Below are 15,334 nucleotides of genomic sequence, written 5' to 3' on the forward strand. Positions count from 1 at the left end.
TAAGTAATTGGTTTATTAAAACTTTTAATTAATGTATTAACTGAGTTTAATCTACTTAATCAATGTGGTTTTGACATTAAAGTATGTGTATGTGACTACATTTTTGTTGAAGACTTGAGAAAGCGTAATGTTTTATGTGAAAGCGCTTGTCCAAAATTAAACTGTTCTTTTAAGCTGTGGTGGTCATCTGGATTTTTTTGTTTCATTGCTAATTATTTCTAGAAAAAAAACAAAACACAGCAGTAAGCCAAGTCCTTTAAGCAGAGCTGTCTTCCATAGTGGGAGGGTCAATCTTATTACTTTCACAGAAGAAAGGAAGTAGAAATCATTCCCAAATGAAAGTGATGTCCAGTGAAATTCATAGTATTCCTGTAGAGGTGAGAAGAATTGTTAGATATTCCAACTACTGTTTGGAAAACATTTTATGAGTGTAAAGTATTACATTCTACAGAGGAGTGGGAGTGTAACAGTGACTGTAAAGTACAACCTTACTTTTACTTTGGTGGGTGAGAGAACATATGAGACAAATGATGCCGGTGTTTGTTGAATTTTTCAGATATTTCATTTTTTTGGTTCCACTATCTTTCCTCAAGTGTCATCTGGCAAGTGGTCATAGGTTTGTCTGGATGGAAAAAACAAGTGTTTCCTGTAGGGGCTATATTAATTATGTTCTTGCTTAGCAACAGAGAAAAGGACAATGTACAGAAAAACCTTGTTTACTGCTGGCATTGTAATAGAAGCATCAGCAATGACTTCCTGTGGGAAACACCACTTGAGAAGTCATAACTCGTCTTGTAATACTTGTTGAGATGTGACATAACCTGATTGTCAGTCAACTATGTGTAGAGCAATCTCTTTTTTTTATAGCTTTTGAGTCCACTTGTTTTTTTTCAGTGCATAAGTCCATAGTGTTGCATGCATGATATCACTCAAAGTGTATGTTGTATCTTGAAAAAGACAGGCTTTCCATTGATCGCTCATGTTACACAGTACAAGTTATTGTTTACCACTGAAAACTAATAACAGTCTAACTGCTGCATAAATAATGTAATTAAAATGTTGCTTCCTTTTCTTTTGGCTTTCTAGGTAGAGATAACATTGCAAGATATTAATGACAACCCGCCTGTATTCCCAACTGATATGCTAGATCTGACTGTAGAAGAGAATATTGGAGATGGATACAAAGTAATACAACTGAAAGCTACAGATGCTGATGAGGTAGGTAAACTGTCCATATAGCTACTTGAAATATAATGAGAAAGAGGAAGAGAAGCTTCTCATTTTGTGCTATACATGCAACAAATTAATTTAAAAAAGTAGATTTAAGTATAAGCACTAGAAATAGATTTAAATATAAAAGGTAGAAATATCTGCCTAAAAGTTACGTATCACTTTATTTATACAGTTGTGTTTTGGTCCAGCTGAAGAATGTATCCCACTTTTCATGGCTTGTGCAGTGGTGACTTGTGAATACAGTTATTCCTAGATCAATCTCAATGTGGTAAGACGTGTTGTCACCAGTTAAGCAGGCAGGGTCTGATGGCACCACCTCTGTCAGCATGGATTTGGAGACAGCATTAAGAGCTGCACTCTGTAGGAGCTTGGGTCTTTCATTTATGATCTTTGTCTCATTCTGTACAGTTCCGGGCCCAAGATGTCATAGCCAACAGCATTGCAATCTTGTCTACAGTGATTGATTCCCAAAAAGGAACTTCTTTCTTTGAAATATAAACCTACATTATTCTAAAGGCTGTATGTTGAGGAAGACCTCAGATGCAGGTTATAAGGAGTTATTCTTTTGGACCTTGAACTTGCTACATGGGAGCACAGGGAAGTTTTGCTGAGACCTCAGACCTCAGAAGAGATTCATTTTAGGTTGATGTTACTTAAGTGTGGAAAGAAACACAAAAACAAGAAACAAGTGCAACCCAAACAGGAAGCCAGTAAAAAACAAAAGCACTTGTGAAGCAGTATGTCCAGTGCAAAATAAACAATTTAATATAAGGCCAGCAAAAAACTTAATGCTTTAACTGAATCACCGCATTTTAATTTCAAGACTTCTTCAGATAAAATGCCACATAAAACTGTTGCATTTATATATCAAAAACTCCACCTATCAATTACACACCATCCAATAATAGTCAAAGTGTGGAAAGGCTTCCAGGATAGAGGGCTTTATGTTTGAGTATTACAGATGCATTTAGGGTAAGATAAACTCAGTTTTGACCAAGTTATATACTGAAGTCGAGGGATGGCTTCTTCTCAGTCAGAGAAGTCTGAGTGATATTTACTACCTACATTTCTCTCAAAGTTTGAAAGGAGCTTTTTCTGGAGGGCTGCTGAAGTGTCATCACCCTTACAGACAATTAGTGTTTGGCATTCATGAGTATTCTGCTGTACTGGTTACATGATGCCATAGTAAGTAACATTAGTGGGATCAAGATGGAGTCAGACATTTATTTAATTTATTTATTTATTTATTTATTTGCAGTTTGTTTACCAGGGTGGTCCATTGGGCCTTGAGGAGCCCGTTTTCAATGGAGTCCTGGGGAGAAAAGCTCCAAAGATACAAGAGACATACTGATCTTTTTAGTGGCATGCATTGCACCTATGCAAAAACAGCTTGGGGTTCACATGGGGTGACTGATCTTTTTAGGTTGCAAAGAGTACATCTAGTCCTTTTACTGGAGGGAGGGGTACTATGTAGATTTAAATATCCCAGGCAGTGTATTGCTATGACTGCAAGTATATATCTTTGGTATGATGAATTCTGCAGTATGGATGGAGGATAGTTCTCTTTGTGTTTTATTTTGTTTGAGGAATAAAACAGTATGCCCATTATCCCCATATTAATTTGATTAAAAAATGCTTTTGTCCAATCTGTTAGGTAGACCCTGCGTCGTTGTGGAATATAAATTCAAGCAACCATCAGTTCCTTTTTAGCCGATGAAATGCTGTTTGGTAGCTTGGAAAGTTATAGCTAGTTGATTAAAGTCTAAATCAAGACAGTTAAGGCATTTATTGCATATGAATTATAAACATACATCTAGAAAAGGAAGTAGTTCATTTGAAGACTTTGTGGTTTATGTATTTGTAATTTTGTCATGTCTCGGTAGCAATAACATTTTGTTCATTTAATTTTTACTTTTTCGTTTCAGGGCTTTGAACTGTATTGATCAATGCATTACAACTGCTAAAAAAGAACACATTTAAAAACTATGGTGTTTGTATGGTCGGGATGACTACTAAACAACACAGAGATACTGAGGATATTGCCTTTCATTAGTGAATTCAAAATTAACCCTCTGGTATACCCCATGACATTCAACTTCCTATAACTATGTCATCAGGATCTAAACATATATATCCAACATTTGCTAATGTCAGCTTTCTATCAAGCTAGTAAAAGTTTGCTTTAGGCTAGATATGGTATTCATATCCTCAAAACAAATATTGTCCTTCTAAAATGTTAAAACATTAAGCAACTTGTTGGCTATGACATCGTACAGATATGCAGCTGTCAAAGTAATAACAAACAGCAGGATTTTGTACTTATGTTTATATAAAATGATTTGTGAAAAATATTTTAAATGCCTACTTGTTTTTTAATGTTTTTTTTTTAATCTCTGAGTATTCTCTGGTTCAAGAGTTGATCCTGGCTGCCCTGTGGACTTAACTGGAAAGAAGGAACACTGCATCAGTTTTTCTGCTCTCCTATCTTTGACAGTGACATTTCTCCACAGCAGTGGTGAACGGTTGACGCTAATATATATATATATATACATACATACATAAATATATCTTTATATATATATATATATATATATATATATATATATATATATATATATATATATACACATACATGGATTCCTTTCACAAAGTTGAACTTTCAAAACTTCGAACTGCAAATGGTCGAGACTGTAAGATCAAAGTTTTGAAAATTCAAACGTTTTGAATGGAGATTGCTGGTAGAGCGTGGAACAGGAAATTTGCCATTTTCCCCACTGTAGTGCAATCTCAGAGTTGGTATATTTATTTAGTAGAGAGTGTGGGGGGGGTGCAGGAAGGCTTGTCCCCCTGCAAAAACATAAACAAAAAAATCTTTGTGTTTTTTTATTACAATTTTGAAGTTTCAAAATTTCACAATTATGGTCTCGACCATTTGCAGTTTGAAGTTTTTAAACTTTGAGCTTGTAAAGTAGATATATATATATATATATATATATATATATATATATATATATATATATATATATTGTATTTTTGAAGGAAGTTTATCACTGACTTTTCCTGATAGTAAGGGGAAGCTCATTACATAATCTTGTTATGTTTTTGTATTACTGATGTTTATTTTATGTTTTTCATTCCAGAAATAGATTTCCAAATAAAAGTAGCTCAGGCATTGCCACAGACCAGTCAGAAGCCAGCTCTAAGAATCCAGAAAGAAATAGAATACAATGGCAGTTCCTGTCGCCTTTCTAAACAGTTCACATTTTATAATCCCATGATTTTTCTACTGAAGTATCATATGATTTTGTGTTCTTCTTCTTCTGTTGTTTTAGCTGGCTGTTTGAAGGCTACAGGCTAGCCTCTTGAGTGTGTAAAAACTGGTGAAGGAAATTCTTATTTGGAGTTTATATTATATACACAGAAGAATAACAGTATTATTTTAACATTATATGCCATGTTATTTGTTATAAATGCTGAAAACGTTATTTATGCAGTTCAATGGTAATGTTCATTATTTTCAGTGCTGAAGCAAACCATTCTTTTGTCTTTCATTTAGGGACCAAACGCTCTTGTGACATATACAATCATAAGTGGAGCAGATGGCAGTTTTCGGATTGACCCTGAGTCTGGAGACCTAATAGCAACTAAACGTTTAGACCGAGAACGACGCTCAAAATACTCTTTATTGGTACGAGCAGATGATGGACTACAGTCATCTGATATGCGCATTAATATAACTGTCAGCGATATCAATGATCATACACCTAAGTTCTCCCGGGCTGTGTATTCCTTTGATGTACCTGAAGACACCACTCAAGGTAAAGAGATAAAGCAATGATTTTGCAGGTTTGCTAAATGTAAATGATTTTGTCTGTAAGCACTGAAATCAGTAATTTGTGTCAACTCATTTTGTAACCCATTACTTATACTCAAAAGTGGAAGACCAATAGACTGTGAGTTTAATTCCTAAAATATTATTTAAAGCAAGTTTACAGTGCTGACATAGACTGAAATAAGTCATGCTGAATGGCGATTCCCTGTACTGATGGGTTTGATAACAACAGTATTAGCTGTCAAATAAAATGATCAGCCTGATGTAATTCTTGTGGTACACTGTCTGTCAAAGGAGAAGCTTTTCAGTGGGTTGCTGATATGTCAGAATCTGTCACAATCTAGTTTTGCTATATTTGATATACATTTACCGGATCATAGTACTGTCTTGGTGAGTTACTTTAGTCATGGTTGTGGGACTCCTGAATTAGTGTATAAAGGTGTGGAGGCAAAGCCCCTATGCTGGAAGTATAGATCTGCCCCTCATATAAATGCTTTTTTACAGTGATTCATTTAAGGAGTAGCTGCTTGGAGTTAATGATTGCAAAAATATACTTGTAGGAAATTTAGGTATACCTTCCCAATCACTGCATTTTGATGAAAGGCTGCTTCAACTTATGTGTAGGTCTTTGAATCTGATTCAGTAATTTGACTATCAGTGCTTGTTTTCATTGTCAAAGACAGATATAATCACTTATTGATTTAATAGATTTTCTTTTTCTTTTTAATAGTTCCTATCCCCACCCCCCCCACACACACACCTTGGCCATACATTTCAATACAGTGCATTGCAATATCTGCTGTGTTGAGCCAGTGTTTGTGTGTGCTTTTATTCACTTGCAGCCCTCAGCTGTTCCCCTTTTTTGTGATGTCATGCTTTGTGGAATCCCTATTGTACGACATGTACTTCTATGCTTTTCTTTACGGTGCTAATGTGGCAGGTCTCAACCATCTTCCTCCTTCCGCGGTGTGAGTGTGCATCTGTCCCCAGCTGGCTTCTTCAACAGTTTAACCACTTGTTAAATCTGGGTCTTCCAGGTATATCACAGGCAAAGGTTCTGTGCTGCAGACCTGCTACTTTTCTTTGCAGCTGTTAAAAGTTCTGTTGTTCTTTACTAATAAAGAAGGAAACTGACAATAGCTTTCAAAAATCCCCTTAGAGTATTCATGTTAACAAGACTGGTGTTATGCAAAAACAGTATCAATTAATTGATAGCATTCCACCTATGCCTGACTACACACATTGCCAGGCTGATTAATTGTATTCATAATTATCAGTGATACTCAACAAGTGATCTGTTCATTTTATATTCCTTGACCTTTGCCTTGCAAAAATAAACTACTTGCTTCTAAGCCAGCCGGTTTTTCAGCATGACTGACCAGATGCAAGAAGTTCTTAACAAAGGGGCCACATAAATATTACTCATGTGTTTTTGCCCATGTCAGTTTCACTAGGTCTAAAGCCTATTTTCAGTTAAGATAGAAGGTACTGTTCATACTAATGAGAGGTAGTTCGGTCATGTGACACGGACAAGTCTCCTTTTATTTTTCAGTAAATGCTACTGAATCTTTCACATCCAATTATGCTGAGGCAATATACTGAGACTGATATGACCTCTGTTTAGTGTCTCATCCAAATGGCGGCACATTAGAAGCACAGCACCTGCCTAATGCTGCTCTGAAGCATCAATTCCAGAATGTGAATCCAGGTAGCTGCTGTAAAAATAGTCTTCCAGCAAAAACATAAGTGTGCTCTTAACTCGTGAGCCAGTGACAACAAGATATAAATATCTTCATTAGAGAGTGAGTGATTTGTGAGTAGTTCAAAGTTCAACTAAAGCACAGATGTAGCTGGAATGGCCTACAGTCAGTTCATTTCTCTCTTGCCTGTGGCGCATTTGTTCAAGTATAGTAGTACATGGTAGCAGTAACATTTGTACACAGTACCTACTATATCATCTTATACTTAGTGAACAACAGGGAAACACATGTGCCCTTCTTCACAGACTCATCACTTAACATTCTGTTTTATGAAAATAGCTCCCAGTACAGTAAAAACAGTTCCTATAAAAACACATTAATTGACCAATTGCTGGAAGTTTAAGGTGTATGAAAAGGAAATGATGTAACTGTTACAAGATTTTGAGGAAGTCCCATGTGTTTAAGGGATGAATGTGCTTAACCTTCTTCTTTTAAAAGTATAGTTTTATTTGCTTTTTACTACAAATAAACATTTGAATATTGCATACTCCAGTGGTTTCTCTGTTATATGGGTTGGAGACAGTAGCGTTGACAAAAAGGCAGGAGTCAGAGCTGGACATGGCAGACTTAAAGATGTTAAGATTTGCACTGGGTGTGATGAGTATGGACAGGACTAGGAATAAGTATATTAGAGGGTCAGCCCAGGTTGGAAGGTTTGGGGACAAAGCCAGAGAGGTAAGATTATGTTGGTTTGGACATGTGCTGAGGAGGGATGCTGAATTTATTGGGAAAAAGATGCTAAGGATGAAGCTACCAAGTAACAGGAAAAGAGGAAGGCCTAAGATAAGTTTATGGGTGTGGTGAGAGAAGACATGCAGGTGGTTGGCGTTACAGAGCAAGATGCAGAGGATAGGAAGAAATGGAAACAGATGATCCGCTGTGGCGACCCTAACGGGAACAGCCGAAAGAAGAAGAAAATACTCCAGTGGTTTCTCTCCTGGTTGAAAGGCAATCTGTTTGGTTACTAGTCATGAGTTACATTCTGGTGCCATTTATTTGTCTTAATCTCTAGAAAAGCTATAGGTTCACTTGCTTATTACCCATCCTTTCTTAAAATGGTAGCAGCTATTACCACCAAACCTATAAAGCACACACACACACACACACACACACACACATATATATATATATATATATATATATATATATATATATATATGTGTTTATGAAGTCCTGACACATTAAACAGACAAAAGCACTCAAATATTGGTTCACTGTCTTGTCTCGTTATTAGTGTAAAATGTTTTTTTCATGTGTTTTTATTTATACTTTTTCTGTGCAGTTTTTGGTGATAATATATATATATATATATATATATATATATATATATATATATATATATATATATATATGTGTGTGTGTGTGTCTACTTTGATTCACTGAAAACTCATTTCACTGAATTTCAATTCACCCTCAAAAATTGCTGAAAGCAAAAATCACTGAAAACACATTTCACTGAATATAAGTACTTTTGGGCAAATAAACCGTATATGCCCTTTCCCCACTGTAGTACAATCCTAGAGTTAGTATATATAGTTAGGGTGGTGGGGAGGGCATAACCCCCCACCTACTTAGCTTTTATATTTCATTCATTCAGTGAAGTGTGATTCAGTGAAATGAGTTTTCTATGATTTCAGCTTTCTGCAATTTCATGTGAGTGTTTTGAATTCAGTGAAATAAGTTTTCAGTGAATCAAAGTATATATATATATATATATATATATATATGGTTCTCTATCAGAAGCATATATATATATATATATATATATATATATATATATATATATATACATATATACATACATACACACACACACACACACACACACACACACACACACACACACACACACACACACACACACACACACACAGACACACACACACACACACACACACTGGATATAACAAGTTTATGCACCCCTGTTAAAATTCCAGGTTTTTGTAATATAAAATATGAGACCACAATACGTCATTTCAAAACATTTCCCACCTTTAATGTGACCTGTAATCTATACAGTTCAGTTGAAAAACAAGCAAATCTGTTAGAGGAAAAAAATATAAAAAATAAAAAATGTACAATATGCTGGTTGCATAAGTGTGCACACCCTTAAACTAATACTTTGTTGAAGCACCTTTTGATTTAATTACAGCATTCAGTCTTCTTGGGTAGGAGTCTATCAGCATGGCACATCTTGACATGGCAATATCTGACCATTGTTCCTTGCAAAAGCACTCCAAATCTGTCAGATTGCGAGAGCATCTCTTGTGCACAGCCCTCTTCAGGTCACCCCACAGATTTTCTATTGAATTTAGGTCTGGGTTCTGGCTGGGCCATTCCAAAACTTTAATTTTCTTCTGGTAAAGCCATTCTTTTGTTGATTTGGATGTATTATTGGGGTCATTGTCATACTGAAAGGTGAAATTCCTCTTCATCTTCAGCTTTCTAGCAGATGCCTGTAGGTTTTAAGCCAAAAGTGTCTGGTATTTGGAACTTTTCATAATTCCCTCCACCTTGACTAAAGCCCCAGTGCCAGCTGAAGAAAAGCAACCCCAAAGCATGACACTGCTACCACCATGATTCACCGTGGGAGTGGAGTTCTTTTGGTGATGCAAAATGTTGTTATTGCGCCAAACATACCTTTTGGAATTGTGGCCAAAAAGTTGAACCTTGGTCTCATCAGACCATAACACATTTTCCCATATGCTTTTGGGAGACTTGATGTATTGTTTTGCAAATTTTAGCCAGGCCTGGATGTTTTTCTGTGTAAGAAAAGGCTTCCATCTTGCAACCCTACCCCATAGTCCAGACATATGGACAATATGGGAGATTGTTGTCACATGTAGTACACAACCAGTACTTGCCAGAAATTCCTGCAGCTCCTTCAGTGTTGCTGTAGGTCTCTTGGCAGCTTCCCTGACAAGTTTTCATCTTGTCTTTTCATCAGTTTTGGAGGGACATCCAGTTCTTTGCAATGTCACTGTTGTCCCATATTTTCTCCACTATTTTATGACTGTCTTCACTGTGTTCCATGGTATATCCAATGCTGTGGAAATTTTTTTGTACCCTTCTCCTGACTAATCCCTTTCAACACTAAGATCCCTTTGATACTTTGTAAGCTCTTTGCAAACCATGGCTTTTGCTGTAGCAGGCAACTGAGTAAATGTCATGAAAATCCTACTAGGACAGGTGAACTTTATTTGGGGTTAATCAGAGTCTCTTTAATTGATGGCAGGTGTGTACCCAAGAAGACTGAATGCTGTAATTAAATCAAAAGATGCTTCAACAAAGTATTAGTTTGAGGGAACGCGTAACTTTAACTACATGAATCATCCCATCTTCTAATTCTTTTTCCCAAAGTCCCCTTTCCAAAATTGTTTGTATTACCTGGAATTTGCTGACCAAAGAAATCCACAATTAATCTACTCTAAAAACATAGCTATTAATTTCTATTTCTACTTGTACCATTTGCTAAAAATGCAATTTATGTATTTTACAAACTGCTTATTACTTCAAAAAGCTGTCCCCAAAGGACTTATATACTGCTTAACATGCAATGATTGGTCAGTGTTGTATATCACTTGCTTTACTATGCATGTTAATGGTTTATTTGTTTTTTTTTTTTGCTAGTTCCCAACCTCTGCCCACTTCGTACAATTAAAAAAAAAATCATCTACAGAGTAAAACTCATTACCAATTGAGAATTATTGGCAAACAAACAGCATGGATTTAGGAATATGTTCAAAACTCACTTATTCATACAGTAATACTGATTCTGTGTGTAATAACACATAAAGGTACTTCTTATATCTTAATTATTTTCTCATCGTGAAATAAGGAATTGAAAAGGTTAACCATCTCTTACTCCTGAAAAAAAAACATGAGCTACTTGACTCATTATTTCAGAATTACCTTGTAGGCTACATTTTCCATTATTTAAAGGCAACAACTGCCACCTCTTTTGTTAGAAAATAGAACAGGGTTCATGCAAATTTCCATGACAGTACCAATTTTGTTTTCTGTTTTTATTAATGACTCAACTGTAAGTTTTACCAGCATTTTTTCATGAAGACAACATATTGTTTTTTTTTTTTTTGTTTTGTTTAAGAAAAGGAAAGATTTGTCAGTTAATACAGAATGGACATAAAAAGACATTTTCTGACATTACTGATGGCAAAAAAAAAAAATAACAGAAAACATTTAAAGACTGCAAGAAAAGAAACAATGAATTTTGTTATATTTAATTGCAGTAGACATTGCAAAATGGCAATCTTTTTGTTCAAGGGGACAATACAGGAAAAGATTTTTTTCACCGAAGGACTTCTAATGATGATATTTTCACTATTATGTACCCAGAAATATGGTAACGATGCTGTATGTTCATATACAGATGGCAGATAACTCAAACCAAGGTGTATATAACACAGATGTAAGCAAAGGGTAGGGGCAGGTCTAGTGTCTCCAATATATTTGAAGTTGTTACTTCATCCCTGGTATAACACAGTACTCAGAAATGTGTAGAACAATAATAATAAAAGTAAGACATATTTTAGAAGTAAATGCAGTTTTTTGAGGGGGAATCTTTCATCAAAAGTTGTTTTGCTTGAACCAGTCTTACAAAGTGAGACTGAAAATACATAAATTAAGAGAAAGACCAAAATGGTAAAGTGTAGCATTTTCTCAAGTGGAATTATTATAATACTGCGTAATTCTATGTTTTTTATTTAGATATGAGTAAAAAAAACAGATCAATATATTAAAAAAATCTACTATAAGTATAGCTTGGAAGGTAGACAGCTAATTTTCACTATCTGAATGAAGCAAGATGAAGTGAGGATAACATGGTATCATCAAATTCACCAAACTCCATGCCTCTGAATTTACAGATTAAAAGCATAAACCCATTAAAGAAGTATTTTCAAGACCTACAGACTTATCAACTGTCAGCATTTTTTGTATTTCCAAATGAATACTGGAGGCAATTCCAATTAATGCTACAGGAGCAGAGTAGGAGGGGCAAAAATCATGTACGCTAAGAGTTGAAATGACAGGCAAACATTGATTAAACATAGATTGTGCAACTGACTGACATAGTTCTATAGGTTTTAACAAGCTTATCAGGACCCCACTGGTGTACTGGAACAATTGTGGCTAACATCAAAGTTTTTGAAACTTAACTTCTGTATTAAACAGGCCAGTCACTGGGAGACTAAAGGGTCAGCAGCCTTTTGAAACTTTACACTTAGCTGGCCATAGATAGAGATTTTTTTATTCTTGTCAAAATTAAGTTTCTGCAGACATGTTCAAAACAGCTCAAATATAGTAACAGACTATTACAATTAATATGTGTAATATAATCTATTGTTTTTCTTGTTGATAATGATAGCTAATGTTTAACTGACAGTTTCAGAATTCCATTTTTCTGACTAAAATATTATCATATTTTGAAAAAAAAAAGATTTATTTTCCTTGCAGGAACGATTATGTATTGCCAACATCTAACTTGATCTAAAACTTATTAGGACCACATTGTGTTGGGGCACTAATGGTACCTTGTGCTGTAACAATTTACATTCCAGACAGTACTATTTTAACATTTTTCTCTGTAAAGTTTAAATCTGAGATGGTCTGTATGTGATATAAATTGAGTAGGCTACAGGATTCTTTATGTCACATGGAATTTAAAGCCTGTATATATTTTCAGTTAGAAGGAAATACCAGATGGAGTGAGTGTACTTCTCTGACTTGAGTGATGGAGAACATTCACCAGACCCAGGCTTATGAGAGAATTTGCAGAACTAGTGATAAACTTCCCACACACACATGATTACCAAATAAGTTAAGCAGGCTGTGAAGAGGTTTGCAGTCATCCTCTAAAGTAACATAAAGAAAAATAATGTCGGGAAAAGGCAGTATGAAAAGCAATGATAAACAAGAGTGCTGTTTGACAAAAGGGCAGTTTGTAGGTTGCCTCTTTTTTCAGTCACAGGGCTGTTTTACAGATTTTTTATATGACATTTTATTAGAGATGCATTGCAAATTACTCATCTTTGCAAATGACAAAATTCTTTACAAGAGTCTTGTTGTGCAGTTAGAATGGAAAAGACCTAGCTAAGTATGATAGATTAATGTATGAAGATGTGTTTCCTAAAGAAGTAGTGTATATGGTATAATGCATTAATAGAAGAGAACACAAGACTGAGGGTGATACTAAAGGTAGAAAGGGTTGCAAATGATGCTGTATCAGTGGCTGTGAAGGGGCATTATTGACTCCTTTGTATTATTAGTTTCTGCTTACTGTGTGTCTGTCTGGCAGAAGCTATTTAAAGCACCCCGCTTGTTTAGAGTACAAGCTGATTATTCTTAGACTGAGTTTTATGAAGTTACCCATCAGACTTTTATCTTTGTATTTTATAGACTGCCATACAGTCTCTCAAAATAAATGGTAAACTATTTAAAATAAGGAGAACATATGCAGCATAGCAGCAAAGATCTACGTCACAAAATGCAGGTTTATGGAATTTTTTTAATACTCTGTATTATGATTTATTGCCCCCTCCTCTAAGCGGAAAGTGACACAGTACCACTGAACAAAGTATGAGGCAATGTTTGTCTAGTTCCTCTGAATGTGTTTATGCAGGTGTTCAAATAATGCAAAACCCATCCCTAAGAAACACTGTGAACCACAAACATTTTCCCCTGAGAGAGTACCTCACCACTGCTCTCTGTATGCTAATTTCTACCCATCTCTCCTCATTTAATTGCAGCTGCCACCATACAGACCCCTTATTTTAATTACAGGCTGTCTAAGCTGTACCATATCATAATGTTTTGCTTCAATACTATGTTAAGAAATGTCAAGCATATAGCTCAGTTGTTTTCAGTCTTTCTTTCCTTTATGTTTCCGACAAGGTCAGAATTACTGACATATTATTCCCAGAGTCAGTTCTGTAGCAGTCCCTTATAAATTAGAACCAAATGTGCCACCTTCCAGTCCTCTGGCACAGACCCATGCCTCAGAGGCCTATTATTAGACAACTTTGTAAAAGTGCATGCCAACACCATTGTTAGCCTCCTGAATAATCTAGTAAGAATACTATCTGGGCTTCTTCCATATCCTCAGTAACTTTACATATTTCTGACATCACCATCTCCTCATCCAAAGAGCCATCTTCCACAGTGTCCTGTTTACTTAGGCCCTCTTCCATAACAGAACTTGCCCATTGTTTTTTCTGCAACTACAAATACAAAAAAAAAAAAAACTTAAGACTCTCAATCATTGCCACATTTATTGTGACATTTACTCCATCCTATACCAGTTTAATTGAATCCACCTTTTTCTTCTGCCAAAACAAACAAAACCTGTGAACCCTCCTGTTAATACTGTAAGCCACTTCCATTTCTACCCTTGCTTTCACTTATTTATCTACCGTATGTGCTTTTTCCTATCTTCTGTATATTTTTTCTTTCAAATTTTCCCTACTAGACCATCTTTTAAATATTTTATTTTCGTTTTCTTGTTATGCATTATTTCCGGTCTTTCATAATATCCTCTTTAATCCTTAGCCATAACCCCATTAGCTTTGTCTGCCTTGCACTACCTCTACACTTCAGGCCTTGACTCATTACTCAAAATAACATATTCTATTTCCTGTTAAGGTCTGAACTATAGTATTTAACCATTTTCTTCAGGTTTCAACGGGCTTCAATGTGAAAGCAACTACACTGCTGCAAGATAATGCTATAATAAGATGATAATATTATACTAATGCTGCAATAAAATTGCCAAATTTGCTTTCAACAAGCCATACTCCATATAAGACTGTACTGCCCTCAGGCACCTGAATTGGCCTTGAGCTACCTCTCCTCCTCATATACTTTCTTTTTCATTTTTCTCATAGATTAGTCTTTCACCTTGAAAAAAGTCCTGCCGTAAGTCATATACTACAACTCAATTCCAGCAATACAGCTGTCCACTCCACTTAAAAACCTTTCCTCTCAATTCAAAAAACTCACTATAAAGCAATAAATGCTCTTTACTCTAATTGTATCTCAAAATTCTGGAATTCAGTTACCTGTCCAAACAGACTCCTCTACAATGCGCACTCTTGAAAGATAAATTAAAATTGTTCCTGCTTGACTCCTGACTATGCCCTTGCTATACCTCAGGCTAAATTATTGCTGAACTACCTCTCATTGTCTGCGAGTGATAAAGATGCTTTCTCTTTTACATGCTCCATTGTGTTTTCTGTTTTAATAAATCTGTTAGGCCTGGTGTTTTTGCTCTATGTGTGAGAGATAGACACTTAAATTAGCTAGGCTGCACATTTCACATGTTTTTCCATTGGTTAAATGCTTTGACTGATACTTAAATGCACAGTGAATTTCTGGGTATTTGCCCTTTTCTGAAAACATTTCAAGCTTGCATAAATGTAAGCATTGCTGGTGATTCCCTGCTAGTTTGTCCTACCTACCATCTCCTTTGTTGACCTTTTTTTAAACCTGGTAA

General features: G+C 35.5%; 1 protein-coding gene across 1 annotated transcript in view; it reads left to right on the plus strand.

The window, feature by feature from the left end:
- Positions 1 to 15,334, plus strand: part of FAT4 (FAT atypical cadherin 4) — an 893,394-nt gene that overhangs the window by 437,827 nt on the left and 440,233 nt on the right. The window contains exons 2-3 of the mRNA XM_044061699.1: positions 1,087 to 1,218; positions 4,790 to 5,051. Coding sequence (XP_043917634.1) covers positions 1,087 to 1,218; positions 4,790 to 5,051 — 394 coding nt within the window. The remainder of the gene's footprint in view (positions 1 to 1,086; positions 1,219 to 4,789; positions 5,052 to 15,334) is intronic.

The sequence above is a fragment of the Protopterus annectens genome, chromosome 2.part0 (assembly GCF_019279795.1).
Source record: "Protopterus annectens isolate FY-2018-M chromosome 2.part0, PAN1.0, whole genome shotgun sequence".
NCBI classification, from domain to species: domain Eukaryota; kingdom Metazoa; phylum Chordata; order Ceratodontiformes; family Protopteridae; genus Protopterus; species Protopterus annectens.